The sequence below is a fragment of the Chelonoidis abingdonii genome, chromosome 4 (genome assembly GCF_003597395.2).
Source record: "Chelonoidis abingdonii isolate Lonesome George chromosome 4, CheloAbing_2.0, whole genome shotgun sequence".
Classification (NCBI taxonomy): Eukaryota; Metazoa; Chordata; order Testudines; family Testudinidae; genus Chelonoidis; species Chelonoidis abingdonii.
This window is the reverse complement of record NC_133772.1, coordinates 130,340,963-130,368,360: the sequence shown is the minus strand read 5'-3', so window position 1 is coordinate 130,368,360 and position 27,398 is coordinate 130,340,963. Positions and strand designations below refer to the sequence as shown.

Genomic DNA, 27,398 nt, shown 5'->3' with positions numbered 1-27,398 from the left:
TAAACAGAATGAGCTCTTAAAATCTCTCAGTGTTAGGCATTTTCTCCAGCTCTCAAATCATTTTGGGGCTCTGTGACAGAGGGCTGGGCAACAGCAGCTGAGTCAGGACTCTGCTCACTGCAACTCTAATTACATACTCCAGAACAGATCTCATTAAAAAGAGCTGGGCTAACCGATGGGCTAAGGAGAACTAAGCTACTAATTAGGCCATTAGGCAGATTATACAAATTCACAGGAAGGAAGTGGGAAGAAGAGGAAGCAGAAAGAGAGAGACTGCTCTTCTCTGCTTGCCTCAGGAGTAGAGGGCTCTTTCGCCAGTAGGGTGGGGCTATGTAGGGTATAAGGGTAGAGGAAACTAATACTGTAAATAAACTGCACTGGGTGTTTTGCCAGCAAAAAGGTCTTTGAGGTGTCTGTGGACTTTAGCAGAGGCAGGAGCAAGCCGGCCCTGCCACAGGCTATTTTCTGACCACTCTCCAATTTTTCATCATCCTTTTAAAATGTGGACATGAGAACTAGACCCTTACTCTCCTGTTTATACATCCAAGGATCACATTAGCCCTTTTACTTACAGCATGACACTGGAACTCACGCTGAGTTACTCATCCCCTAGAACAATAAAACCTTTTCAGAGTCTCTGCTTTTCAGGATATAGTCCCCCATCCCATAGGAACGAACTGCATGCCTTGTTCCACGATGTATGACTTTGTATTTGGACGTACTTAAACGGATTTTATCTGAATGCATCCAAGCTTACCAAGCCATCTAAACTGTTCTGTATGACTGCCCTGTCCTCACCATTAACCACTCCACCAATCTTTGCATCATCCACAAATTTTATCAGCAGTTATTTTGTACTTACTTTCAGATAATTGATGAAAAACATTGAATAGCACTGGGCCTACTGCCAGTCTCTTCAGACCCCCATTAGACAACCCCCATTCAGTGATTTCCCATTGACAATTACTCTTTGAGATCTATCAGTTAGTCAGTTTAATGTGTGCTCAACTGGTATTTTATAATGCTAATTTTTTAATCACAGTGTAGTACAGAACTAAACAAAATGCCTTAGAAAAGTTTAACTGTAGAGTGCAGTTACAAAATTAGATTAATAAAGGTAATCTCAAAGAATTTAATGATGTTTGTTTGACAAGACCTATTTTCCACAAAATCAAGTTGACTGGCATCAATTATATTCCTATCCAGGGCTGTCCCTAGGGAGTTGCAGGACCCGGGACAAATCAGCCCCCACCGGCTTGGGGGCCCAGCTCTGCATCGGCGGCTGGGGTGGTGGGATGGATCCAGCCTGGTGCTGGGCTGCCTGCTGCTGCTGGCAGTTGCTGGCACCTACTGCAGGGCCATTGTTAACCATGGCGCCTCAGGGCTCCAGCCAGGGGATTCACCGCACTGAAATGCAGACAGCCGAGCCAGGCACCGTCTCCACTAACTGCCAACAAGATGGCGGACCCTGAGGAAGTGATGGATTCGTCTTCCAGCAGTGGCGCTCAGACATTTTTAATAGTGGGGGTACTGAAAACCAGCCCACTTACCCCGTCTCCCTCTCCCCCCCCCCCCCGAGCTGAGACCCCGGGTATGCAATGTCGGCAGCTAGGAGCCCAGGGGTGTTGCAGCACCCCCCGCACCCCTAGTTCCCACACCTGTGTCTTCTGAGACCAACTGCACCGGCCAATCGCACCAGCCACGGGGCCCGGAGCAGTTGCCCTGATTTTCCCTACCCAAGGGATGGCTCTGTTCCTATCATTTAATTCTTTATCAACTGAATCCCATCTCAGCTCTTCCATTATTTTGCCAGGGAATGCTGTCAGGTTAACAGGACTACAGTTATCTGGGTCATCTGGCTTGCTCTTTTTTAATATTGGCACAACATTAGTACTCCTCCAGTCTTCTGGAATTTCCCCAGTATTGCAAAATCTATTAAAAATGAACATCAGAGAGCCAGAAATCTCAGCAAATTCTTTTTGGACTCTTGGATGCAAGTTATATGAGCATGCTGACTGAAAAATGTTTATCTCTAGCAGATGTTGTCTAACATCTCCTCAGCTACTAATGTCACATCCTCATATGATACAAGTACATCATTCTGCTCCTTTCCAAATACAGAACAGAAATATTTATTCAACATCTCAGCCTTTTATGCATCATTATTAATAATTTTACCACCTCCAACTACTAATGGGCTTATAAAATTGCTAAGATTTGTTTTGTTCCTAATATACACAACCTCCTTATTGTCCGAAACCCTTGCCTGCCATGGATGTTTTGCTTCTTAATTTCAATGGTCAATTTTCTGCCTTCCTAACTTCTAATTTCAATTGATTGTTATTTCTCCCTTTTTCCTTTTGTTATATTTTGCTTTTTCATTTCTAATGCTTTTTGCTGCACCAGTACACTCCCAGATGATATTTTAACTAAAAAGCTGTCCTCTTTCTTGATTATACTCTGATAGTAAACCTAAAATATTTCCTTCTTTATTTTATCTAATTTCTCTCACTTGTACCCCACTGTGCCATACTAAATACTTTCTCTCCATCCTATGTGTTTATATTATTTGTAAACAGTCATGTTCCCCACTTAACGGTCATATAGCCAATCTAATGGTCTGTCCATGCACATCCAACCGCAGGAGTGGAAACTTGAACCATGATCTCGCAAATAATTCTGCATGGGCTGACCCCTGACACCATGTGTCGCCCAACTAAAGTCAGTGTGACTCCGTTTGGGTACTGGGGTTCAACCAAACGGAGAAGTTTGGAGGATCAAAGCCTTATGCTGAATGCTCTTCAGAGCAAAGACAGTCTCTTCCGATTTGTTTGTACTGCTAGTATGATGGGAGTCCCATCCAGACTAGGGTCTTTGGGTGATAGCTCAATGCAAACAATGAAAACAATACAAATAATTAATTGCTGAAAATACAGTGATCTAGCTGAAAATCCCCCCCAGTAATAATATGTACTTCCGTATCCTATTTTATGTGAGGTTTTCAAAGAGCTTTACAAATCTCAAAGCCTCACAACACCCTCATGAGATGGGGGAGAATTTTTATTCTCATTTTATAGACTAGTAAACTCAGACTTACAACATTTAAGCGACTTTCACGTGAGACTGTGAGTTTAAAATACAGAGTTTAAAACAAAAGTCGGGGTCACCTATTTTTTTCCCTCCCAACTAGTAGGAACAAGCAACTTACATGTAAGGAATCCAACTCCAAGTCCTTTCTAATCATTAAACAACATTTCCTTCCTGAAACATGTAAGAATTTTTTTAAAAAAAAAAAAACTTATATCCACCCCAGTATTTTTTTTAATCTCTTTTCGATATTCTCTAGAATACACAGTCATAAGAACAGAAATACTGGGTCAGACTAAAGGTCGATTATCTTCTAACAGTGGCGCAAGTGCTTCAGAGGGAACGAACAGAACAGGTAAACAAACATCAAGTGATCCATCCCCTTTCGCCCATTCCCAGCTTCTGGCAACAGTCCTTCATTAATATACTTGAGGATTTAGATGTATTCTTTTACCACGGATATATATATTGAAAATTACAATAAAAAATTTCAAAAAATCAAACCAGAGTAATAGAATTCATACAAAATCTGTTCCTTACTTCATACCAAGAGCTACAGGCAGACTGCTGTGTATCTGGCTTCTTCAATTAAAAACAAAAATGATTGTGTGTCTAATATAGAAGCACTGTTCTTATTAAGTGTATTAGAATTTATAGAAGTCCTACAAGCACCATAATGATAGTCTATAGACCTTTAAAATAGTTTATATTCAATAGCTTAATTGATTTAGAAATCTGAATTCTAAATCATCTCCACAAGCTTTTATTTTGGTATATAATAAGCAAAGGGACAAATCATAGACTCATAGAATCATAGGACTGGAAGAGACCTTTCAGAGGTTTTCTAGTCCAGTACCTTGCCCTCAAGGTAGGACTAAATATTCTCTAGACCATCCCTGACAGGTGATTGTCTAACCTGCTCTTAAAAACCTCCAATGATGGAGATTCCACAACCTCCCTGCAATCCTTAATTACCCACTAGAAAAAATGGGATTGGGTGCTGAGAAGGCTTGCCATATGGGGGTCTCCAACAGGCTCTCGTCCTGCAAAGGATCTGATCAAGGTCTTAGTAGGTACTACACATATGGGATCAATTAGCAAATACAGGCAGACTAAAAAGGCTGAGGGAGGCTTTCAGCAGGTAATAACCATTCCCATCTGTTTTACTATTTAAAGAGAGTGATATATAACACAAACCATTCCACCATGTAAGTACATTACCTTGAAAGTTTTATCCATGGAAGTGGAAAGAAGCATATGGCTCCATCCTTGTACAGGACACCACTGGACTTTATTAACTGGACCACTGTGTTTGGACATCTGAAACACCAAGTTCCTTGGGATTTCAGTTGATTTGTACTTAGACCCTAAATATGGCTTAATAAGTTCAGAAACCTCTGTGGAAATTTGCTCTCCTGGTATTGCACAACTCTCTCTCTGTTCTTCAGATTCTTTTTTTTCATATATTTTAGAAGTTTTTTCTTGTCGAAGTCTTCTAGGGATATATGGTCTAATTCCCTTTATGGTAATAACCTTGTCCTGATGTACTCTCTTCTGAGAGAAACTTCCATTTCCAGAAAGTGTTTCAGCCTGGTTAGAATATTCTTTCCAGGGGTAAACAGCTGCCAAATCCCTGTTATTAGCCTGTACCTTATATGCAGGAGTACCTTCACAAATAATGTTTGTGCCAGTACTGGCAGTATTCTCAACAGTCTGCATTTTGTATGTAGATTTTGTGCCTAATCCACCGGGTGCAAAAAACTGAATAGGATTCACAGCAGAACTTGCAAGTCTGGTTTCTCTGCTAGAAAGATTGAGATTTTCAGCCTTTCCAGTCTCTGTGTCAGAATCTGAATCATCATAAGCAACCAATGATGAATTCATCCTGGTCAGATATGGCGAAGTGCAATAATCTCTGTGCTGAAATCCTCCAAAATGATGAATATCTGCAATTAAAGGAATCAATAATTCAGAAGACATTTCACTATAAAATATTTGAGGTTCTAATCACTTAAGAACTATGTTTTGCAAATATAAATATGCATTTGTGTGCATATTTACCCACACAATTTAATCTTTAATACAACACGCCTATACTTGCACTTCTACAGCATCTTTCATCTCAGGATCTCTTAGCACTTTATAAACGTTAGTTACATTTTGCATAGATAAGCTGCATTCCGCAAAACTGATGCAAAGGATTACAACAAAGAAAGCACAGACTTACCCGTGCAATTATGATAGCACACTTTTAACCTGACCTGCCACCAGGTCTAGCCTGACACGATAAGAAGAATTATCCTGTAGCTTGGGGATGTGTAACTTTATGCAGAAGATCAACTACAAATGGAGCCAATATCACAGAGTCTTTCTTCTGCCACATTGGTACTGTAAAAGAGCATGAATGTGGCCCAAGTGATTGAAGAAAAAAGAAGCAGCCACAGAATTACTAAATGGATCACAGAATGGGTTTAAAATGCAATCTGTAAATCTAACCACACCCACATTGTAAATTCAGCATCATCTTCAATTTTACATAAGAAGCTTAGTTAAGTCATAATGAAATCACTGAGCATGTTGATATCTCTAGAAAATAGAAGTATGTATGGCTCAAGATACTTGTGATGCTATTATCTAGTGCCCATTTGAAAAAAATAATTGTAATTTGTGTCATAAGAACAGCCCTATGGGGTCAGACCAAAGGTCCATTTAGCCCAGTATCCTATCTTCTGACAGTGCCCAGTGCCAGGTGCCCCAGAGGGAATGGATAGAATAGGGAATCATCAAGTGATCCATCCCCTCGCCCATTCCCAGCTTCTGGAAAACAGAGGCTAGGGACACATCCCTGCCCATGCTGGCTAATAGCCATTGAGAACCTATCCTCCATAAATTTATCTAGTTCTTTTTTTAACTCTTATGGTCTTGGACTTCACAACATCCTCTGGCAAGGAGATCCACAGGTTCACTGTGCGTTGCGTGAAGGAATACTTCCTTTTATTTGTTTTAAACCTGCTGCCTCCTAATTTCATTTGGTGAGGTCTAGTTCTTGTGTTATGAGGAGTAAACAGTACTTCCTTATCTACTTTCTCTACACCAGTCATGATTTTATAGATCTCAATCATATCTCCCATCAGCCTTCTCTTTTCCAAGCTGAAAAGTCCCAGTCTTATTAATCTCTCCTCATACAGAAGCCGCTCCATGCCCCTAATCATTTTTCTTGCCCTTTTCTGAACCTTTTCCAAGTCCAATACACTTCCACCCCAACATAATGCAAACGTGGGGAGCCAAAAATCCCTACCACGTTATAGATGAAACGCCGTTACATCAGGGTAGCGGTGGCAGGGCTGCAGCAGTGATTTAAAGAGCCTGGGGCTCCCACCGCAGGGGTAGCAGTGGCAGGGCTCCAGGGGTCATTTAAAGAGCTCCGGGGTCCGGCTGCTGAAGGGAGCCCAGGCCATTTAAATCACCGGCGGAGCCCCACTGCCACAACCCCGGTGTAGCAGCAGCAGGGCTCCAGTGGTAATTTAAAGGGCCCGAGGCTCCTCACAGCAGCCAGAGCCCCAGACCCTTTAAAGCACTGCCGGAGCCCCGCTGCTACCATGCTATATGTGAACCCACGTTATATCAGGCTGCATTATAGCAGGGTAGAGATGTATATCTTTTTTGAGATAGGCAACCACATCTGCACACAGTATTCAAGATGTGGGCATACCATGGATTTAGACAGAGACAATATGATATTTTCTAGACTATTATCAATCCCTTTCTTGATTATTCCCAGTATTCTGTTCACTTTTTTTTTTTTTTTTTTTTTACTGCCGCTACACATTGAGTGGATGTTTTCAGAGAATTATCCACAATGACTCTGAGATCTCTTTCTTGAGTGGTAACAGCTAATTATTTTATGTGTATAGTTGCAATTATGCTTTCCAATGTGCATTACTTTCCATTTATCAACATTAAATTTCATCTGCCATTTTGTTGCCCAGTCACCTAGTTTTGAGATCCTTTTGTAGCTCTTTGCAGTCTGCCTAGTCTTAACTATCTTGAGTAACTTTTTATCATCTACAAATTTTGCCACCTCACTGTTTGCCTCTTTTTCCAGATCATTTATGAAAACATTGAATAGGACTGGTCCCAGAAGAGACCCCTGGGGGACTCCACTATTTACCTCTCTCCATTCTGAAAACTGATCATTTATACCCACTCTTTGTCTCCTATCTTTTAACCAGTTACCAATCCATGAGAGCACCTTCCCTCCTATCCCATGGCAGCTTACTTTAATTTTCAGAAAGCCTTTGACAAAGTCCCTCACCAAAGGCTCTTAAGCCAAGTACACTATATTCACTGGATCCCCTTTGTCCAAATGCTTGTTTACCCCCTCAAAGGATTCTAGTAGATTGGTGAGGCATGATTTCCCTTTACTAAAACCATGTTGATTCTTCTCCAATAAATTATGTTCATCTGTGCGTCTGACAATTTTGTTCTTTATTATAGTTTCAACCAGTTTGCCTGGTACTGAAATCAGGTTCACAGGCCTGGAATTGCCAGGATTACCTCGGGAGCCCTTTTTTAAAATTGACATCACATTATCTATCCTCCAGTCATCTGGTATAGAAGCTGATTTAAATGATAAGTTACAGACTACAGTTATCTGACGAGGTGGGTATTCCCCCACGAAAGCTCATGCTCTAATATGTCTGTTAGTCTATAAGGTGCCACAGGAATCTTTGCTGCTTTTACAGATCCAGAATAATACGGCTACCCCTCTGATACCAGACTACAGTTAGTAGTTCTGCAATTTCAGATTTGAGCTCCTTCAGAACTCTTGGGTGAATACCATCTGGTTATGGTGACTTATTGCTATTTAGTTTATCAATTCGTTCCAAAACCTCCTCTAATCATACCTCAATCTGGGACAGTTCCTCAGATCTGTCACCTAAAAAGAATGGCTCATGTTTGGGAATCTCCCTGATATCATCAGCCATGAAGACTGTAGTTTGAAATAAAAAGTTTCTTTTAGACACTTACATCTAGTATGAATGATGACATTTTATCCAGAATAATTAAGGACAAAATTTTGTCACAGAGGTATAGAAGTCATGGAATCTGTGACTTTCAGAGACCTTCATGACATTTTCTGCTTCAGCCTCATGTCCCACGGCAGGGGCCGCTGCCAGCCACCGGTAGAAGGAGCCCCAGAACTGTTAGCCACCGCCACCACAACCAGTCGGGGCCCCGGTGCTATTGTCTCCTCCTTCCCACCCCGCACCCCCTGCAGTCAAACCCACTCCCCTTATTCTTAGGAAAATTCTTAGACATGTCATGGGCTTCCATTAATTTTTGTTCATTGCCTGCAACTTGTCTGAGACTTTTACTAAAAATAACTGTGACAAAAACTTAACCTTGATAATAATCTATCTGTGTATTGACACCACGGATATGCATAGCACTTCACATATATTTAAACATATGGTTCATGTTCCTTGCAACCTTAGGCCCTTATCCTGCAAACACTTACACACGTGCTTAACTTCATTACTCTGCAAAGTCATATTGAAAAGAGTGTGGAAATGGAACTACTCATAGTAGAGTTAAGCACAAACCTAAGTATCTGCAGAATCAGTACCTTATATCCCAGTTCTGCAAACACTTATGCATGTAAGTAGTCCGTTAGAATTCAAGGGGACTACTTAGATGCATAAAGTTACTCACAGGACTAATGTTTTCAGGATTCAGAACTTAGTATAAATCGGCAGTTTTCAAACTTCTTGAACTGAGTTCCCTCCCTGTCCCCCGAGTTACAATTTTTGGTTGCACTCCCCCAAGCCAAATAAAAATAGACATAATACCTGCCCCTTCCCTCTCAGTTTTCTGAGTGGGGGAAGGCGCGTGCAACCATCTCTGAAAGTGGAGCCAGCACTGGGTGTGGAGGGTGCTGGGAGTGGAAATCAGCGCAGCTGCTGCAAATGTTGACACTGACCCACAGACTGAGTGGCCTACTGAGGTGAGAGGGGGGAGCCCCATCTGGTGTCACTGCTGAACATTCCTCTGTTCCTCTCTAGGGGAACACACCTAGCAGTCTGAAAACCTCTGGTATAAATAGAACAAGTCTCTAATATGCACATTTTATTCCAAGCAACAAGAGATTTACATTGTAGGTTGTGCTTCTATTTTACAATAGGATCCTCAAGCACAAACCCTTACTCCTGAGCAGGGTCCCACTAAAGCAAACAAGGCTCTATCCAGAACTATATGTTGATTCTTCCAAATCCATTTGCAGGAGAGTGACCTAAATATTTAACAGAACTTTAAAAAAACAGCATAGAGCTAAGTATAAAAAACATTAAATCTTCCCTCTAGAGGGCAACTCATGTCTTTATCTGAAGTTTATCATAGTATAAAACAGTGGGACTATTTCATAAACAACAACAAAACCAGATAAGACAGGGCCAAACTCAACTCTGAGAAGAAGAGAAGAAAAATTGGAAAAGCATTTAAAAGGTTGCATGACTATCAACTCCTGTTCAAAACAAGATGGGTAATAAAAATTAATCCAGGTCAATTTTTACTTGTGGTATCTCTTATAAATGTCAATTTATCAGAGTTAATAACTGAATTTCTTTAAAGACAAAGTCCCTGAGTGGACAATGTAGCTCTTTCCTGACACACATATTTGGGTTCTAAAAATCCGTGCATGAAAATGCTGCTTATGAGCCATTGCTAAAAGTAACAACTACAACCAACAGATATTAATTATTTGTTTTACAGCAGTGGCCCCAGCCAAGACTGGTGCTCCATTGTGCTAAGCACTGAACAAATGTGTAGTAAGCCAGACTCTGCCCTAAAAAGCTTACAGTACAAACAGAGACGACAAAAGGAGAGAGAGGAAAGAGAGGCACAGATGTTTTCATAACTGTGTGTGAAACAGACCTTCCTTTTTGAGGACTGAAAGGCCACTGTCAGCTTAAATTTGGTGAAGTTTAGACTCCAAACCTGAAATTGACATTGTGCATGCCGACTGTTGCACACAGCCAATTGCAAGACTGAGGCCTTAAATTTTGTGAAAAGAGCAGAAATGTTTCCAAAATTTTGTTTAGTGGTTGCAGTGAAAGCATCTGTTTTTAAGCAAATAAATATTCCCCAAAAATGTCTCTCTCTATTTTTCATGGTCAAAACTGAAGAGAAGTGCAAAAAAGTAGACAAAACAGTCATAAATCCACTGGATTTCAAATTCTCACTTTTACTAATCTAAAATGCTTATACAGGCACAAAAATGTGGCTGGGGCCAATCTAGCCAAGGCCGGCGCAGTTAGGGTCAGGTCCGATCTGGCCAGGGGCAGGGCTGCCCAGGGGTTAAGGGGTTCACTGGTAAGACTAATGCTTACTGGCTCGGTTAACATTTCACATCCCTACTGTTATCTTTATAACAAGCCTTTACAACCTTTTCAATATTTAAAGACTTATCTGATACCCCTTCAGTCTTCTTTTCTCAAGACTAAACATGTCCACTTCTTTTCAGCAGAACTATTGCCTAGCTAATTATTCCCTACTTGTAGTTGCACATTTGATTTTTCCTTTCTAATGTTGTACTTTGCACTTGTCTTTACTGAATTTCATCTTGTTGATTTCAGCCCAAGTCTTTAATTTGTCAAGCTCACTCTGAATTGTAATCCTATCCTCCAGAGTATTTCAAGCCCTGTCAGCTTGGTTCATCTACAATTTTATAAGCATACTCTCCACTCCATTATCCAATTCATTAACATTTAATAGTACCAGACCCAAGACAGACCCCTGCAGGGCGCAAGCAGATACATCCTCCCAATTTGTCAGTGAACCATTGACGATTACTCTGTGAATATGTTTTTTCAACCAGTATTGCACCAGTTATGCATTTGTAGCAGGGGTTGACAACATATTTTTAAGTTGACAGTGCAGCTTAAGTATTTCTCCAGTCTCTTTTTCATGAGGAAGGTTTACTTGCGTGTTTTTAATGAGAACTAGACATTGAGCATCTAAACTCAGTATATGCATTGCCCTACCTAATGAGTAAGCATAAATTACACTGGAGAGATAGGGAGCAACATACAAACTGGGATATGAGGCACATATAAAAGGCCAATAACACACACAGTTGGCCACCTGCACAAGCACTTAATATGTTTGCACATTCTCAGCTTTGATAATTAGGCCCTTCAAAATCTCAGTGCATGTTTTAACTAGATAAAATCTCCCCTTCTTCAACTCGCAACAGCCCATAAAAGAGAAAGGCACCTTAGAATCATAATGACAGTGTCAGACAACAGGCAGATTAAAAGCATCCAGAGCGCTCTTCTTCTGAAGGTGCTTAGAGTGGCAGGTGATAGAAATTTTTTTTAATTAAATGTTTCAGTTAAAGACAAAAAGCAAAATCCTTCATCTCCCCCAACCCCTGTTGCCCCCAGCTCCCACTGAGATAACATACATCGTTTTTTAAATGTTAGCCTCCCCTCAGCCCCCCGGAGACACGGGGCAGCCTGACTCTGCAGCTCCTCCTACAGAAGAAGCCCCTCCTGAGGCCTGGCGAGGGTGGACCCCACGTGCCCTACCTATGCGGGGAACCCACGTCACTTACCCGAAGGGAAGAAACCGACCAGGCCCTTTCCCAGGAACAAACTCCACAGCAGCCAGCGGCGGGTCCGCTCCGCAAAGCGAGCCGGGTGGAAACAGGGGCTGCTCTGCTAACAGCCCCAGCGCGCGGCCGGCCAACGTAAATCCTCCCAGGCCACCCCAGCGCTGTAGTCAAGCGTCCCCAATGGCAGACTCCACGTCTGGTCTGGGGAGCGCGCCCGGCCGCCCTGCTGGCGCGGGTAGCGAATGGTTCCGGGCGGGGTGCGCGTTTCCGACCGGGCAGGGTTGAGCAATGCGCCGTGCCGGTTCTGGTCTGGTGCCCGGCGCTGACGGTGGCAGAGGTGCTGAGAAGGGGAGCCGGCCTCGCCAGGGTAAGGGGACAGGGGCCTGGCCGCGCTTTCGGGGGGCGGCGGCGGCGGCTCCAGGTGGCCTTTGGGAGGGAGGGATCTAGTGTGGGTTCACCCGCTATGGGCGCTCGGGATGTTCGTTCATCTCCATCGCCCTTGGGGCCTGGGAGAGAAACGCCTCAGAGCGGAGGCCCGCCACTTCCTTCGGGGCGGTCCCCGGCAGGGGAGATATCAGCCACAGGGGACGCTGAGTGACTGCTCTGGTACCTACGCAGTGCGCTGCCACCGGCCGTCGGAGCTGGCCGGCATAGGCACAGGCTGTCTGGGCATGCGGCAGAGCAGTGGTTCCAGACTACCCTAACCCTTGCAGGAGTCTGATTTGTCTTGTGTGCTCCTCAACTTTCACCTCATTTAAAAACTTACAAAATCAGGCGCAAAAATGCAAAGTGTCACAGCACACTAGTATTGAAAAATCACTTACTGTCTCGTTTTGTCCATATGAAATTTTAGTTTGTACTGGCTTCTGTAGCGTTTTTTATGTAGTCTGTTGTAAAACTAGGCAAATAGCTAGATGAGCTAATATATTCTATGGAAGATCTCTGTGTACCTCCGTTTGAGAATGAGGGCTCTATAGGCCAGGGGCGGCCCAACTTCTGATGGTGAAAGAGACAAGCTTTTGAGATTACTCAGAGCTCTTCTTCAGGTCTCTGTGTATGCTGGAAGGGTTGTTGCTCTCATTAACAGGAGTTGGTCAATAAAAGAGATGACCTTGTCTCTCTAATATCCTAGGGCTAACACAGCTGCAACAGCTCTGCATACACAGCTGTACAGTGCAGACATATTCTGAAAATACCTGCTCAATGTTCAGTGGCATTCAAAAAAGCTAACTTTAGGAACCATTAGGAAACGGATAGTTAATACAAAATCTGATAATGTGTCTATATAAATCCATGGTACATCCAGAAAAGATATACTAGCATTGGAAAAGGTGCAAAAAGGGGCAGCAAATATTATTGGGGGGGGGTATGAAACAACTTCTATGAGAAGAGGGATTAAAAAAACTTGCAATGTTCAGTTTAGAAAATTGATTAAAGAAGGATATAATAGAGGTCTATAAAATCACAAATGATATGGAGAAAGTGAATAGGTAAGTGTCATTTACCCTTCAGCATAACACAAGAACTAGGGCTCACCCAATGAAATGAATGGGAGCACGTTTTAAACAAACAAAAGGAAGTACTTCTTCACACCATGCTGAGTCAATTTGTGGAATTCATTGCCAGGGATGAAGGCCAAAAGTGTAACTGGGTTCAAAAAAGAATTAGATAAGTTCATAGAGAGTAGTAGTAACAATCAATGACTAGTAACAAAGGTGGTCAGGGGTGAAACCCCGTGCTCTAGGTGTCCATAAATTTCCAGCTGCCAGGAGCTGGAACTGAATGACAGGAGGATGGCTCACTTGAAATTGCCCTGTTTTGCTAATTCCCTCTGAAGCATCTGGCACTGGTCACTGTCACAAACAGGATACTGAGCTAAATGGACCATTGATCTGACCCCGTATGGCTGTTCTTGTGTTCTGTTCATCAGAGTACAGATAGCAACTGAGGAGGATCAATCAAAGAAGAGTCCCATTCAGTTACATCACATGGAGACACATAGCTAAATATTGACAAATTTTATAAGCATTTGTATACAAATGCAAGAAGTTTGAACACCAAGATGGGTGAACTTGAGTGTCTGGTATTAAATAAGTATCTTGATATAATAGGCATCACAGAAACTTGGTGGAACAATGATAATCAATGGGATGCTTAATATCAGGGTACAAATATAGGAATGACAAAGTAGGTTGTGCAGGTGGAGAAGTGGCGCTATATGTGGGGAAAAAAGCATAGAGTCCAATGTAGTAAAATCTTAAGAGTCAAACAATGCCATAGCATCTCTGTGGCTAGAAATTTCATGCTTTTGAATAATAAGAGTACAGCAGCAGGAATATGCTGCCAATCACCTGACCAGGATGGTGATGGTGACTGAGAGAAATTAGAGGGACTACAAAAAAGCAGAAAACCCAATAATAATGAGTATCAGAGGGGTAGCCGTGTTAATCTGGATCTGTAAAAGCAACAGAGAGTCCTGTGGCACCTTATAGACTAACAGGTGTCATGCATCCAACGAAGTGGGTATTCACCCACGAAAGCTCATGCTCCAATACATCTGTTAGTCTATAAGGTGCCACAGGACTCTTTGCTGCGATAATAATGAGGGACTTCAACTATCCCCATATTGACTGGAAACATGTTACCTCAGGATGGGATGCAGACATAAAATTTCTGGACACTGTTAATGACTGCTTCCTGGAGCAGCTAGTCCTGGAACCAACAAGGGAAGAGGTAATTCTTGACTTAGGTCTAAGTTTTGCACAGATTCTGATCCAAGAGATCAGTGTAACTGACCCACTCAGGAGCAGCGACCATAAAGTAATTGCCATTGGATGTTGTGAAGTATAACTGTATGTTCATCTATATTCTATATATAATTATGTTCTATATGTCTATATAGATAGTAGATTATCACTACTTGGAGTTGGGAACTTCACCCTTTGTTTGAAAAGTGCTTGTAATGAAAGAAAAGGTGGTTTGGCTTTACCAAGCTCTGAATGTGTAGTATTGTATTGTTTTGAGCAGTTTTGCAGACTGGATTGTGCAAATATAGGGAGAGAATAAAAGCTTTCTTAAATACTACTACCATAACAATTATATACAGTAGAACCTCAGAGTTATGAACATCAGAGTTACGAACTGACCGGTCAACAACACACCCCATTTGGAACCAGAAGTATGCAGTCAGGCAGCAGCAGAGGCAAAAAAAAAAAAAAAGTAGTAGTTTTTAATAAAAGATTTGACAAGATAAGGAAACTTTTTCTATGCTTGTTCCATTTAAATTAAGATGGTTTAAAGCATTTTTCTTCTGCATAGTAAAGTTTCAAAGCTGTATTAAGTCAATGTTCAGTGTTCATCAACACACACACAACTACATCTAGTTATCTATTGACAAGGAGGTTTGATTGGCCTGTTACAGCAGTTATGAACTTTCTTGTTACTTCTAAGTAATAAAGTTTTACTATACCTGAGTTCACTCAATGCTGGTTTCACTATATTCTTTATAGAACTATTTAGGATGAAATACAAAAACAAAAATTTACGCTATTATAAAGAGAAGGAAGTTGTTCTATTTGTATAGCAGCAAGGGAAAGTATGCTGTGTTTTGTAAAATTACTTTCTTAACGGATGGATTTTCCTACCAGCTAGAGCACTGATGTGCAGTAGTTGCAGTCACAAGTCAAAGGTTCAGTGTTAATTTTATACTAAAATACTCCTAACTCTTGCCTATTTTTTATAAACATCAGCTTCACATGTAAAGATAAATTGAGTTAGAAGAAAAGTGTATGTATATATTAGCCTACAGAGAGTTAGATAAGATTTGACCGTGAATGTAAAGGTAGTTATAACAATACCAAAACACCAGTTATTCTCTGGCTGCATCTGAGATCAAAAGTGACACTTGAAAAATGGTTCTAACTTATTACTTTCATAGTCTATTTTCTCTTTCCATTTCATCTTGGGAGCTTTGTCATTTCTCAGCGTTTTATAGGAAAAGTAAGTACAAATAAGCTTATGCAAAATTAAGACATTTTCATTTTGTAATTTATAATTCAAAGGAAAATGAGCCTCATCTTCTAAAGTGTTGGCTTATCACCTTCCTAAGGCCTAAGGCCAATAATGGTTATTGTTTTTCTCTGACTCAGCAGGCATTGTCCACTGCCAGAAGCAAAAACTAAATGTCTTAGGTAGTCTGATTTCAAACTCCAGTGCATATTATTTTCCTGAAAACATTCCTAGTTATGGGTATCAGGATGTTTTGAATGTTCTTAGTCACAAAACAAATTCCTATCCTACACTCTGTTTTGGGACTATTTATATTGTTAACACTGGAAAGGATTCAAAACAACGTGTCAGATCAAAATATGAGATAAATCCTGTTCTTTCTTATAAATAATTCAAAATAATAGTTTTCCTCAACTTCAGAGCTCAGTGAAGAACGCTGTCCATCTTGGGAGGGGGGGGGGGGGTGCCGGTGCCCTGAATCTCCATTCCATCAACACAGCTGGATGCCACACTCCACTTCATCCTGAGCTCAAGCAACTAGATTTTAGCTTTGGAGAATTACTCTTTGCAATTTGCAGTCCTCGCTGCCTGCATCTTTCACTGGACTGACTGCATTACGTTTGCTTCCTCCAAAAATTCAATCTTCCTTATGCAATGTTCTTTATGTTCTAAACAAATACTTTGCCTCAGTCATTAATGAGGTTAATGAAGAGCTTAGGGATAATGGTAGGATGACAAATGGGAATGAGGATATTGAGGTAAATATTACCACATCCGAGGTAGAAGCCAAACTCAGACAGCTTAATGGGACTAAATTGTGGGGCTCAGATAATCTTCATCCAGGAATATTAAAGGAACTGGCACATGAAATTGCAAGCCCATTAGCAAGAAATTTTAATGAATCTGTAAACTCAGGGGTTGTACCGTATGATTGGAGAATTGCTAACATAGTTCCTATTTTTATAAAGGAAAAAAAAGTGATTCGGATAACTGCAGGCCTGCTAGTTTGAGATCTGTAGTATGCAAGATCTTGGAAAAAATTTTGAAGGAAAAAGTAGTTAAGGACATTGAAGTCAATGGTTTTACAAAAGGTAGATCATGCCAAACCAATGTGATCTCCTTCTTTGAGAAGATAACAGATTTCTTAGACAAAGGAAACACAGTGTATCTAATTAACCTCGATTTCAGTAAGGCATTTGATACAGTTCCACATGGGGAATTATTAGCTAAATTGGACAAGATGGAGATCAATATGAAAATTGAAAGGTGGATAAAGAAGTGGTTAAAGGGGAGACTATAACGAGTCACACTGAAAGGTGAACTGTCAGGCTGGAGGGAGGTTACTAGTGGAGTTCCTCAGAGATCGGTTTTGGGACCAATCTTATTTAATCTTTTTACTACTGACCTTGGGACAAAAAGTAGGAATGTGCTAATACAGTTTGTGGATGACACAAAGCTAGGAGGTATTACCAATATAGAGAAGGACCGGAATATCATACAGGAAGATCTGGATGACCTTGTAAACTGGAGTAATAGTAATAGAATGAAATTTAAAATAGTGAAAAGCGCAAGGTCATGCATTCAGGGAGTAATAACAAGATTTTTTGTTATAAGCTAGGGACGCATCCCTTGGAAGTAACACAGGAGGAGAAGGATCTTGGAGTATATGTTGATTACAGGATGACTATGAACTGCCAGTGTGATATGGCCATGTAAAAAGCTAATGCAGTCTTGGGTTGCATCGGGCGAGGTATTTCCAGTAGAGATAAAGAGGTGTTAGTACTGTTATACAAGGCACTGGTGAGACCTCATCTGGAATATTGTGTGCAGTTCTGGTCTCCCATGTTTAAGAAGGATGAATTCAAACTGGAACAGGTTCAGAGAAGGGGCTACTAGGATGATCCAAGGAATGGAAAACCTGTCTTATGAAAGGAACTCAAAAGGCTTGTCTTGTTTAGTTCTAACCCAAAGTAAGGCTGAAGGGAGATATGATTGCTCTCTATAAATATATCAGAGGGGTATAATACCAGTGAGGGCAGTGTGGACACAATGACAAATGGATATAAACTGGCCATCAGGAAGTTTAGACTTGAAATTAGACAAAGGTTTCTAACCATCAGAGGAGTGAAGTTCTGGAACAGTCTTCCAAGGGGAGCAGTGGGGGCAAAAGACAGATCTGGCTTCAAGACTAAGCTTGATAAGTTTGTAGAAGGGATGGCATGATGGGATAGCCTAATTTTGGCAATTGATCTTTGACTAGTAGCGGTAAAGATGCCCAATGGCCTGTGATGGGATGTTAGATGGGGTGGGATTACTACAGAGAATTCTTAGAATTCTTTCCTGGATGTCTGGCTGGTGAGTCTTGCCCACATGCTCAGGCTTTAGCTGATCACCATATTTGGGGTCGGGAAGGAAATTTCCTCCAGGGCACATTGGCAGAGGCCCTGGGAGTTTTTCGCCTTCCTCTGCAGCGTGGGGCATGGGTCACTTGCTGGAGGATTCTCTGCACCTTGAAGTCTTTAAACCACAATTTGAGGATTCAGTAGCTCAGGCGTAGGTTAGGGGTTTGGTACAGGAGTGGGTGGGTAAGATTCTGTGGCCTGTGTTGTGCAGAAGGGCAGACTAGATGATCATAATGGTCCCTTCTGACCTTAAAGTCTATGATTCTATGATTCAGTTCTGCTATGCTGAATAGCATAACACTACCCTAGTCTTCTTTCAAGAGTCATCCAATTTTACTTTCCTCAGACAGGAGTGGTCTTCTCTAGTGTACTACTGAAGCCCATCAGCTTCAGATGGTGTCATTTCAGGCTTTCAGGATGGAGATGTGCTGCAAATAGAATAATAAAATTAGATCAAACTATGCATAAATTTTAACGCTGTATATAAAAAACTGGTGTTTAACTTCATGTATTGTAAATTTTGAAGCCAGGTAATATAACCATGGTAACCCCACATAAGGATGCAGTGTTAACCTTCTTAAAAGATGATATAAAACCCTTTTTGGATTTGTAGGTTTAATAATTTCATTTCCTTATCCAACCAAACATTTTTTTTGCCTACAAGAAACAAGGAAAATACTAAACTCCAAAACAGAATATGAAAATGAGTTATGTAGGAGTTTATGTAGGAGTTTATGGAGGAAACATTGTTAAATGTTAAATCAGTCATAACATAATTAAATGAAATAAGGCTAAATGGCATGTTATTTAAATAACATCTTATTAAAGGGTTAGTGAACTAAGCAATCAAAACCAGTGACCATTCAAACTGCATGTACCTTTAATCAAGATGGTTTTATTTAAAATCAGAATTTGATATAGTAGTGGGCTGATAAGAGGATAACATTAGCTGTAGTTGGTGCTCAGCTGTTCCATAACCTGAAAACATTGCAGCTGGTTAAGGAACAGAACCGTGATGGCTAGCTACATTTTAGTTAACCATGGCAACCCCTCATTATGTTTCCCGAGCAGACAAAAGGCTCATAGTATGATGACAGTCTAAGGTACGTTTTGAAAACAAGTTGTGATCAGACTGTTTTGCGGGAAGAAGACTTTGTAGTGTTGAACAGCTAGTGTGAATACTGTGGGCTTGTTTTTGGAACTCTGGAACAGTGAAACCAAGTGGGTGATTTTTTGTAATTTTCTTTTGGGATTAATTAAAGTTAGGTCTTGTAAATCCATTTCTAATTATGCATCATATACAGAAATTCTATCAATAAACTGTTTAGGAATCTGTTTTTAAGAGTTCTTGAATATTTGGATACATGTTAAGATCAATCTTCAAAGCAAATTTGCCCCTCAGTAGCATTAGGGATAATCTTCTAGTCCCTGAACCTGCAACTTGCTCTATACAGATAGACCTTTATGCCCACGTGTCCCTTTGAAGTGAATGAGGTGCCAAGTGGGCTTCTGGGCCTTAGTCTGATAAGGGATACTTAAGGTGTGAGGTGCATCTTTCAAACTGACCACTGATGGTAGCTGTACTGTTATAAGACTAATTTAGTCTTCAATTTGTTATGTATCCATCACATATGAATGAAGTGCATTTCAAAACAAGCACTCTCTGCTAGAGATCCTCTCTGTGTCTTGCGCTCACGCTGTGTTCAGCACAGATGTATGATAGGTCTTTTTTGGGACAATCACAGCTCACCCAGTAAGGTTGCTATCTCTGAATTATGATGTCCCCTCTTCTTGCAACGCACTAATCTTTTTCCTTTGTCAGTATGGAGAACTCACTGTCAATGTAAACATGTTTTTTTAATCTTCTATTCTTCTGTATCAAATTACAAGATTAAATAAATCCTTGATTGATGCCTGAACACTAGTATAATCAATGTGCTTGCATTTTTACACATAACCACCGTTACTATTTTAAAAGCTGTTCTCAGTATATTTTCTGTGAATGAGCAACAGGGAATGGATCACTTGATTACCTGTTCTGTTCATTCCCTTTGGGGGACTTGGCATTGGCCGTTGTCGGAAGACTGGGTACTGGGCTAGATGGGCCTTTAGCCTGACCCAGTATGGCCATTCTTATGACATTAACCTATTTTTTGCTTGAGCTTCTGCATATTGTATTCCTTTCTGAATACAATTCTTTCAGGATCACATAGGGAAAGCTCTATCCCCACAACCCAACCATGTTTTCATTATAATTGAACTAATGGTTGCCACATTTCTTAGTCATAAATGCAAACCCTTTATTAGAATTAACAAACCTATACAAAGGTTACTCTAATTAAATTGTCTTTAAAGACTAAAACCTGAAAGAGGAGGAAGAAATTCCAGTAGTAGAAGGTAGTGTCGGGACCTGGGGACTGAAACCTGGGTCTGCAGACCCAGGTTCATTTGATATTCCCAGAGTGCCAGATGCAGAGACAAAGCCAGGGAGCACTGTGGAGAGTAGATACCACAGGAAGTACTGTCCAAGAGACTGAGTGATAGTACCCCATGGCCCTCTGATTGGTTATGTGCCCCTACTTAACCTCAGGGATTGGCCCAATAAGTTGTCTGGGCAACCACACAGACTTTGGCCTGCTCCAATACCAAATTTCGCCTCATCTCCTGATCTCCAATTTCCAACTCCAGCCTGACTCTGACTCTGATTCCTGCCTCTCGATTCTAATCTGGTGCTACTTCTGAAGCTATTCCAGGAGATTCTCCCCCCCCCCCCCCATGACATAATGTCGTTTTCTTAAAATATCCTATTAAAATCTCCTGTATTGCTTTCAGTAGTCACCGGGAGATCAATGCCGATTCTGGGAGACTGCAGGCCAATCCTAGAGGGCTGGCAACCGTACCTGGTGGGCAGACCTCAGCCCAGCTATGACCACTAGGCCAGACCAGCTATGGCCCAGTCCCTTACAGGTGGTCCTTTAGACAGAGAACGTATAACCAAGTGGGAGTTAAGAATTTAATGTATAATCAGTACAATGTGAATTTCTGTTTTTGCAAATTGTTAAAGCACCTTCATTGTACTTTTGTAGACTACGGCTAAATAAAGGGGAAAACAAATATTAAAAGGGACAAAGAACAATTTTAGAAGAAAAAGAAAACTAAAACCTTACCTGAGATATGATGAGCTCAAGATGTGTTTCATTGTTTTGGGAGTTTTTTTGTTTGTTTTTTAAGATTATGTGTGTTGATAGGAGAATTATAACGTACTTTGAAACATAAAATGAGCCAGTGTAGTTTAGTTAGTTCACATACGTAGATTTAAAGGAACAGTATTCTGAATCAACCTGTGATTTTATTTCCTACAGAGCAGTGCCCATCTTCTAGTTCAAACATCTAAACATCTGCTATGAAATGATGTCATTGTGCTACGTGTCTTTGGTTTCTGAAAAGCAGTGCTGAAAAAATGGACTCTCCAAATATATTACTTACTATGGGTGAATTTAAATAGTATTATTTCAGATGGGTAGAATAAGAATTTGAACAGAAGTTTTTAAAATTATAGTAAAATAAAACATATGACCTGGTTATCTCTTTACAGTTCTCCTTCTCCAGTCTGTTGCTGCAGCTATTTTGAATCTGCTGGATAAAATACTTTATATTGTGAATAAAAGGGATAATTTACACTCCTGAAAAAATGGCAGACATTCAGAACGGTGACTCTTGCTCTTCAAGTCCACTCGAGCTGTTTGAAAGAGTGACTGCACAAGGAGAAAAAGTCAGATCACTGAAAGCAGGGAAAGCATCAACGGTAATTTTATTTCATTTGTTGAACTCGTTCCATTTTGCAGCTTAGTTCTCTCTTAACACATTGAACAGTTTTTTGGCCTGAGATGCTATTTTATATTCCAGTAATAAAATAATATTTTCTTTTAAAAATGTTTTGTCCAAACTTTGGAATTATTAGTATTACCTCGTTCAAAATGACCAAAGTTGTTTTTCCTGGAGCAGGAACTGGGAGTCACTAGACTTAGGGTCTAATTCTGCCACTGACTTGCTACGTTGCCTTTCTTAAGTCAATTAGTCTTGTTGCATTTTAGTTTTCTTATCTTTAAATTGTAGATGGTAATACTGACCTTTCTAAACTACTTTGAGATCTTTGGGTGCAAAGCACTGTATAAAAGTATTATCATACCTATTAGGAAATGTGGTTTTCAGTGTATATTCACTAAGTGCCAACTCCTAGTCTTGTGGAAGTCATTTGGCAATTTTCTGTTAACTTAAGTGGGATCAGCATTTGGCTCTAAATACCTGACGCTGTCATCAGTCTGTGTGCAAACAGAATTAATTTCAGTAGGTGATCTACATGGGTCCTGGCTACAGGTTTGGGCTCTTAAGATTTGTTTTTCAAGTGGAACTTGTATAAGAACTCTTCGCACATGGGAGTGTGTGCATGCATGAGCTGTTACAATAACATTAAATTATATAGAACATAAAATAACTGTGAGGTGTAAAGAACTAAAAAATGTTAAATATAACTACTACAGGAGTATTTCTAGAGTAACTAATAATTTTATAGCACCTTCTATCTAAGCATATCTGCAAACTTTGTACATAAATGAATTAAGCCTCACCACTTCCTTGTGAGGCAGGTAAATATCTTTGTCCCTGTTTTACAAATGGAAAAGTGAGGCACAGAGAGTGCCTTCCCTAAGTTTACACAGTAAATTCTTATGATTTGTATACAGAGAGTGTTAAGAAACTGTCCCACCTGCCACTTCCTTTTCTTTTATCTTGGACATTGATCCTGCTTAACTTGAAGCACATGAGTAGCCCCATTGAAGTCAATGCATGTGTGAAGTGTTTGGAGGAGGAAGGCCGTACTAACACTTTGTCTGAAGCACCATCCATCTTAAAATTGTTTTTCCTTTGCTCAGGATGAAATTGATGCAGCAGTGAAGCTGTTATTGTCATTAAAAGTGACCTATAAAACAGCAACAGGACAAGATTACAAGGCTGGTTCTCCTCCAGTAGATTTTTCACCAGTAAGCAATAATGGTCCAACTACTACACAGGATGAAGATTTTGTAGACCCTTGGACAGTGCAGACAGCCAGTGCGAAAGGTGTAGACTACGACAAACTTATAGGTATTCTACTCTCTCATTTTAAACAGCACTATTAGCAAAATGCAACATCTGCAAGATGAGTCTGATTACGCTAATGACTGTAAAAATAGCAAATGTTTTACTACAGTGTTTCTCAAACTGAGGTTGCTGCTTGTGTAGGGAAAGCCCCTGGCAGGCTAGGCTGGTTTGTTTACCTGCCCCATCCGCAGGTCCGTCCGATTGCGGCTCCCACTGGCCGCAGTTCACTGCTGCAGGCCAATGGGGGCTGCTGGAGGTGGCAGCCAGTAAGTCCCTTGGCCCACACCACTTCCAGCAGCTTCCATTGGCCTGGAGCAGCAAACTGCGGCCAGTGGGAGCCACAGTCGGCCGGACCTGCAGACGGGGCGGGTAAACAAACCAGCCTGGCCCACCAGGGGCTTTCCCTGCACAAGCAGCAACCTCAGTTTGAGAAACACTGTTTTACTATAGGCTCTATTTCAAAATGAGAAAATATGTTGCCAGGATGTTTCACTTTTGTCACTTTGATATTAATGTCACTTACATTATATTCTATTAATGTAGAATATAATAGGGAGAGGTGGTAGGGACCAGTTTCCATTATACTGTATCTTTACACGCTAGTGTCTTTCTGAAGCATTCGTCTTTGGGACTGAAAACATCCAAGGGTTGGTCTCCACTTTGTGAATTTCTGTTTTTAAAACTTGAGCAAAATTCCTTCCATTCTCTTTTTTTTTTTTTTTTTTTTCCTTTAAACTTATCTTTCCCATTCATATATTTAATTTCTTTAACACAAGTGCTGTGGTACGTGTTATTTTGCTATTAGAACAATATAATTAGAAAGTGTTTTAAAGATGTTGCACTGTTTTGTAATAACTTTCAGAACATGTGGAGTGGCTGTGGCCATGCCTGAGTGTCTTCCCTGCCCTTAGTTGACCCTCAACTTGATTCCTGGGACATGAACAGAGAGTGGCCCATATAGAATTGTTACAGTGGCTCTGAAACCAGGGTCTCATGCTGTTGCACTGTCAGGGTATGTCTACACTACCTGCCGGTTTGGTGGGCGGTGATCGATCCAGCAGGGGTCAATTTATCACGTCTAGTCTAGACGCAATAAATTGATCCCTGAGCGCTCTCCTGTCGACTCCTATACTTCACTGCCGCGAAAGGTGCAGGCGGAGTCTACGGGAGCGGCAGCAGTCGACTCACCACGGTGAAGACACCATGGTAAATCAATCTAAGTATGTCGACGTTGCATAACTTAGATCGATTACCCTCTCACCCCCCGCTTTTTTCCCCATTGTAGACCAGGCCTCAGAGCAGTGGTCCCCGATGCGGTACACGCGGGTGCTATGGCACCCGCGGGGGCTTCTTAATGCGCCTGCATCCTGGCCCCCGGGAGAGCACCCGCCGAAATGCCACCGAATTTCAGCAGCATTTCAGCGGCGACATCTCTCGATGATGACGCTTGTCGCCAACAAGTGATGTCATTGAGAGGCGTTGCTCCCGAATTTCAGCAAGGATGCCTCTCTATGATGTCGCTTGTCGACAGCAAATGAAGTCATTGAGAGGCATCGCCGCCGAAATTCGGCGGCATTTCAGCGAGTGCTCCACCAGCGCAGTGGTCCTTCTGCTGGCACCCACCAGCCGAAAAAGTTGGGGACCACTGCCTCAGAGAGTACATGAGCCACAGCCAGGTTAAGTACTGTTGGAATTGAAGGAATGCAGCCCATATAAAAAATGTGCCTCTAATCGAAAGCATTTTACTTTTTATTGTTACAAATTTGTAAGATAAGAATAATTGAAAGAGGCTAGAGAAAAAAATATTTCTTTACTTTGTGTGTAGTTAAGTTAGTTTCCCTGTTTGTGTGGGTCTGTCACATAGCAACATGAGAGAGAAAAACATTTTAAATAGGAAAAATGTGTTGTGGGAAAACAGATTCATCTGGGGGCACCCAAGGGTACATGCAATACCTGAAAAGTCTTTTAACTTGCTTTTTGAAACTGATGTTGATGGTGTCCATTTAACATTTTGCATCTCCTTAGGTTTTTAACTGTGCAACCTTAACATTGCATTTGTGTGTTGCTTTACAAGTCTGTCCATCCTCCTATGTGCTGAGTTTTACTGGCTGCAGCCTACAGAGGAAATAAACTCTAAGGAAGGGAAGATGCATAGCAGAGAGAATATATTTCTAAATTGGGAGGGGAGAGGTATAAAGACAGATATGTAAGGTGGAAAAGAGAAAAAGGAAAGGAATCATAGAATCTAGAGATTGAAAGACCTTTTATGTCATCTGGTCTGTCTCTAGGTGGTGGTTTTATACTATTTAGCACTTTGCCTGGTCAAGGAGAGGAAACGGAGAAGTGGGGAGGGTAAGAGATCTCTACTGTCATAACTGATACTCATAAATCATCAAGGGATTAACTGAAATAACAATGACTGGTATTGAATATATTGTAAATTAGTGATATTAAAGAATAGTGGAGCTTAGTATTAGATCAATGTAATTAGCTTGTGTTGCTTCAGCTGCTTATTGTGTACATACACACTCATTGATTTTTGGCCTGTCATACTGTAATTGTAGATTGGGAGGGAGTGGTTTCCTTTAAGTTTCTTGGAAACAGTGTGGGCTTTTCTTCATGAGAATACTGAGCGCTCCGTGAAAAGAAGGTAGTTTGTCAGCAGTACATATTAACTTCCTGCTACTCCTTTCTGTACAAATCTTAATGTCCAACATTCTAATAACAAGCAGTTTCCCTCTTCAGGGCAGAGTGAATTTCTGGTGCTATTTCGAAAGTCTGTTGTGATGGGTTGAACCCCCCTTCCGGGGTGCCACCTGATGTGCTAGGGTCCCACTGAGCCCACTTGGCCTGCCAGCCTGGGTCCCCCCAACTCTGTGCTGCTGTGTCAGGCTCTCAAGCCTCCTTCCAGTACACACACAGGTAGGAACACGCCCAGCTGTAGAATCATATGGTCTGCGATCAGCTCTCTGTGGGAAGATTCAAGTAGAGGATTGCCCAGCACTCCTGTGCCCATACCCTCTGGAGTGTAAATGCAAAATTATATTGTCTTAAGCTCATGAAAATTCCCCCCTCCCTCAGTGTGGAGGAAGATATGCACTGTTTTTGCCCCGCCCCCTCAGTCTGAATTGCACGAACTGGATTTTAGAAAACAAAACAAGTTTATTAACTACAAAGGATGAATTTTAAGTGATTGTAAGGGATAGCAAACAGAACAAAGCAGATTACTGAGCAAAATAAACAAACATGCAACCTAAGCTTAAATCACTAAAGAAACTGATTACAAATAGTAATTTCTCACCCTAAATATTGTTTTAGGCAGGTTGCAGAGTTTCTACCACTTAGAGTTCCAGGTATTCCTCTTCACAGGCTAGACCCCTGTCTCAGCCTGGTCCCAGTCCTTTCTTCTCAGATCAGTCTTAGGTGTTTACAGCAGTTTTCCTGTGTGGGGATTCAGTGAAGAACCAATGACCTTGATTAACTCACTCTCCAGCCTTAATTTGAATCTTTTGTTTCCCTATTTGATCCCCATCCCCCTTCTTCAGTGGAAAAGTACCAGCAGTGTCCAAGGTGGTATTTTGTACCAGGTGACATCATCACATGACCTTGCAGTGTTAAAGCAACCATGAGACAGGGTTTATTTGTAACATCCACAGCCAGGAACTCCAGGAGGATGAGAGATCAGCATCTTCAAAGACCCACTGTCTTTCCTAATGGCCCATTCAGGTTGATTGCATACTGTCTGGTGAGCGTTCCCCAAGTACACACACAGTTGTAATTGTTACATAGTCAGGTACAGAAATGATACATGCATACAAATTGGATAATTACATTCAGTAAATTATAACCTTTTCAATGATACCTAACATGACCCATCTTGCATGAAACATATCTTATTTATGCCATATTCATATAATAACACTATTTCTATGAAAAATATGGGGGCATAATGTCACATCTGTATTCTTCAGCACTATCAGAGAGAGCCACCAGTTCCATCATAGAAAGTAGGGCTGCAAGGGACCTGGTGTACCTTGTCCTTCCCTTGCACTCTGAAGCAGCACCAAGTAAGCTTTAGAGCAGGGATTGGCAACCTTTCAGAAGTGGTGTGCCAAGTCTTCATTTATTCATTCTAATTTAAGGTTTTG

The 27,398-nt window shown here is 41.1% G+C and overlaps 2 protein-coding genes across 5 annotated transcripts in view; one reads left to right on the top strand and one right to left on the bottom strand.

Annotated features, from left to right (window-relative positions):
* Positions 1-11,892, bottom strand: part of WDR25 (WD repeat domain 25) — a 133,029-nt gene extending 121,137 nt beyond the window's left edge. For 2 of the 4 annotated variants that reach the window (XM_032763489.2, XM_075065684.1), the window contains exons 1-2: positions 11,552-11,892; positions 4,309-5,033 (exon numbers count right to left, since the gene is read on the bottom strand). In XM_032763489.2, the coding sequence (XP_032619380.1) occupies positions 4,309-4,971 (663 nt within the window). In that variant the 5' untranslated portion in view covers positions 4,972-5,033; positions 11,552-11,892. The remainder of the gene's footprint in view (positions 1-4,308; positions 5,034-11,551) is intronic. The other 2 variants (XM_032763487.2, XM_032763488.2) reach the window with 2 other exon arrangements.
* Positions 11,893-11,978: 86 nt separating this feature from the next.
* The window catches only part of WARS1 (tryptophanyl-tRNA synthetase 1), a 36,881-nt gene continuing 21,461 nt past the window's right edge, over positions 11,979-27,398 (top strand). The window contains exons 1-3 of the mRNA XM_032763491.2: positions 11,979-12,068; positions 21,707-21,916; positions 23,043-23,253. Of these exons, the coding sequence (XP_032619382.1) occupies positions 21,803-21,916; positions 23,043-23,253 (325 nt within the window). The 5' untranslated portion in view covers positions 11,979-12,068; positions 21,707-21,802. The remainder of the gene's footprint in view (positions 12,069-21,706; positions 21,917-23,042; positions 23,254-27,398) is intronic.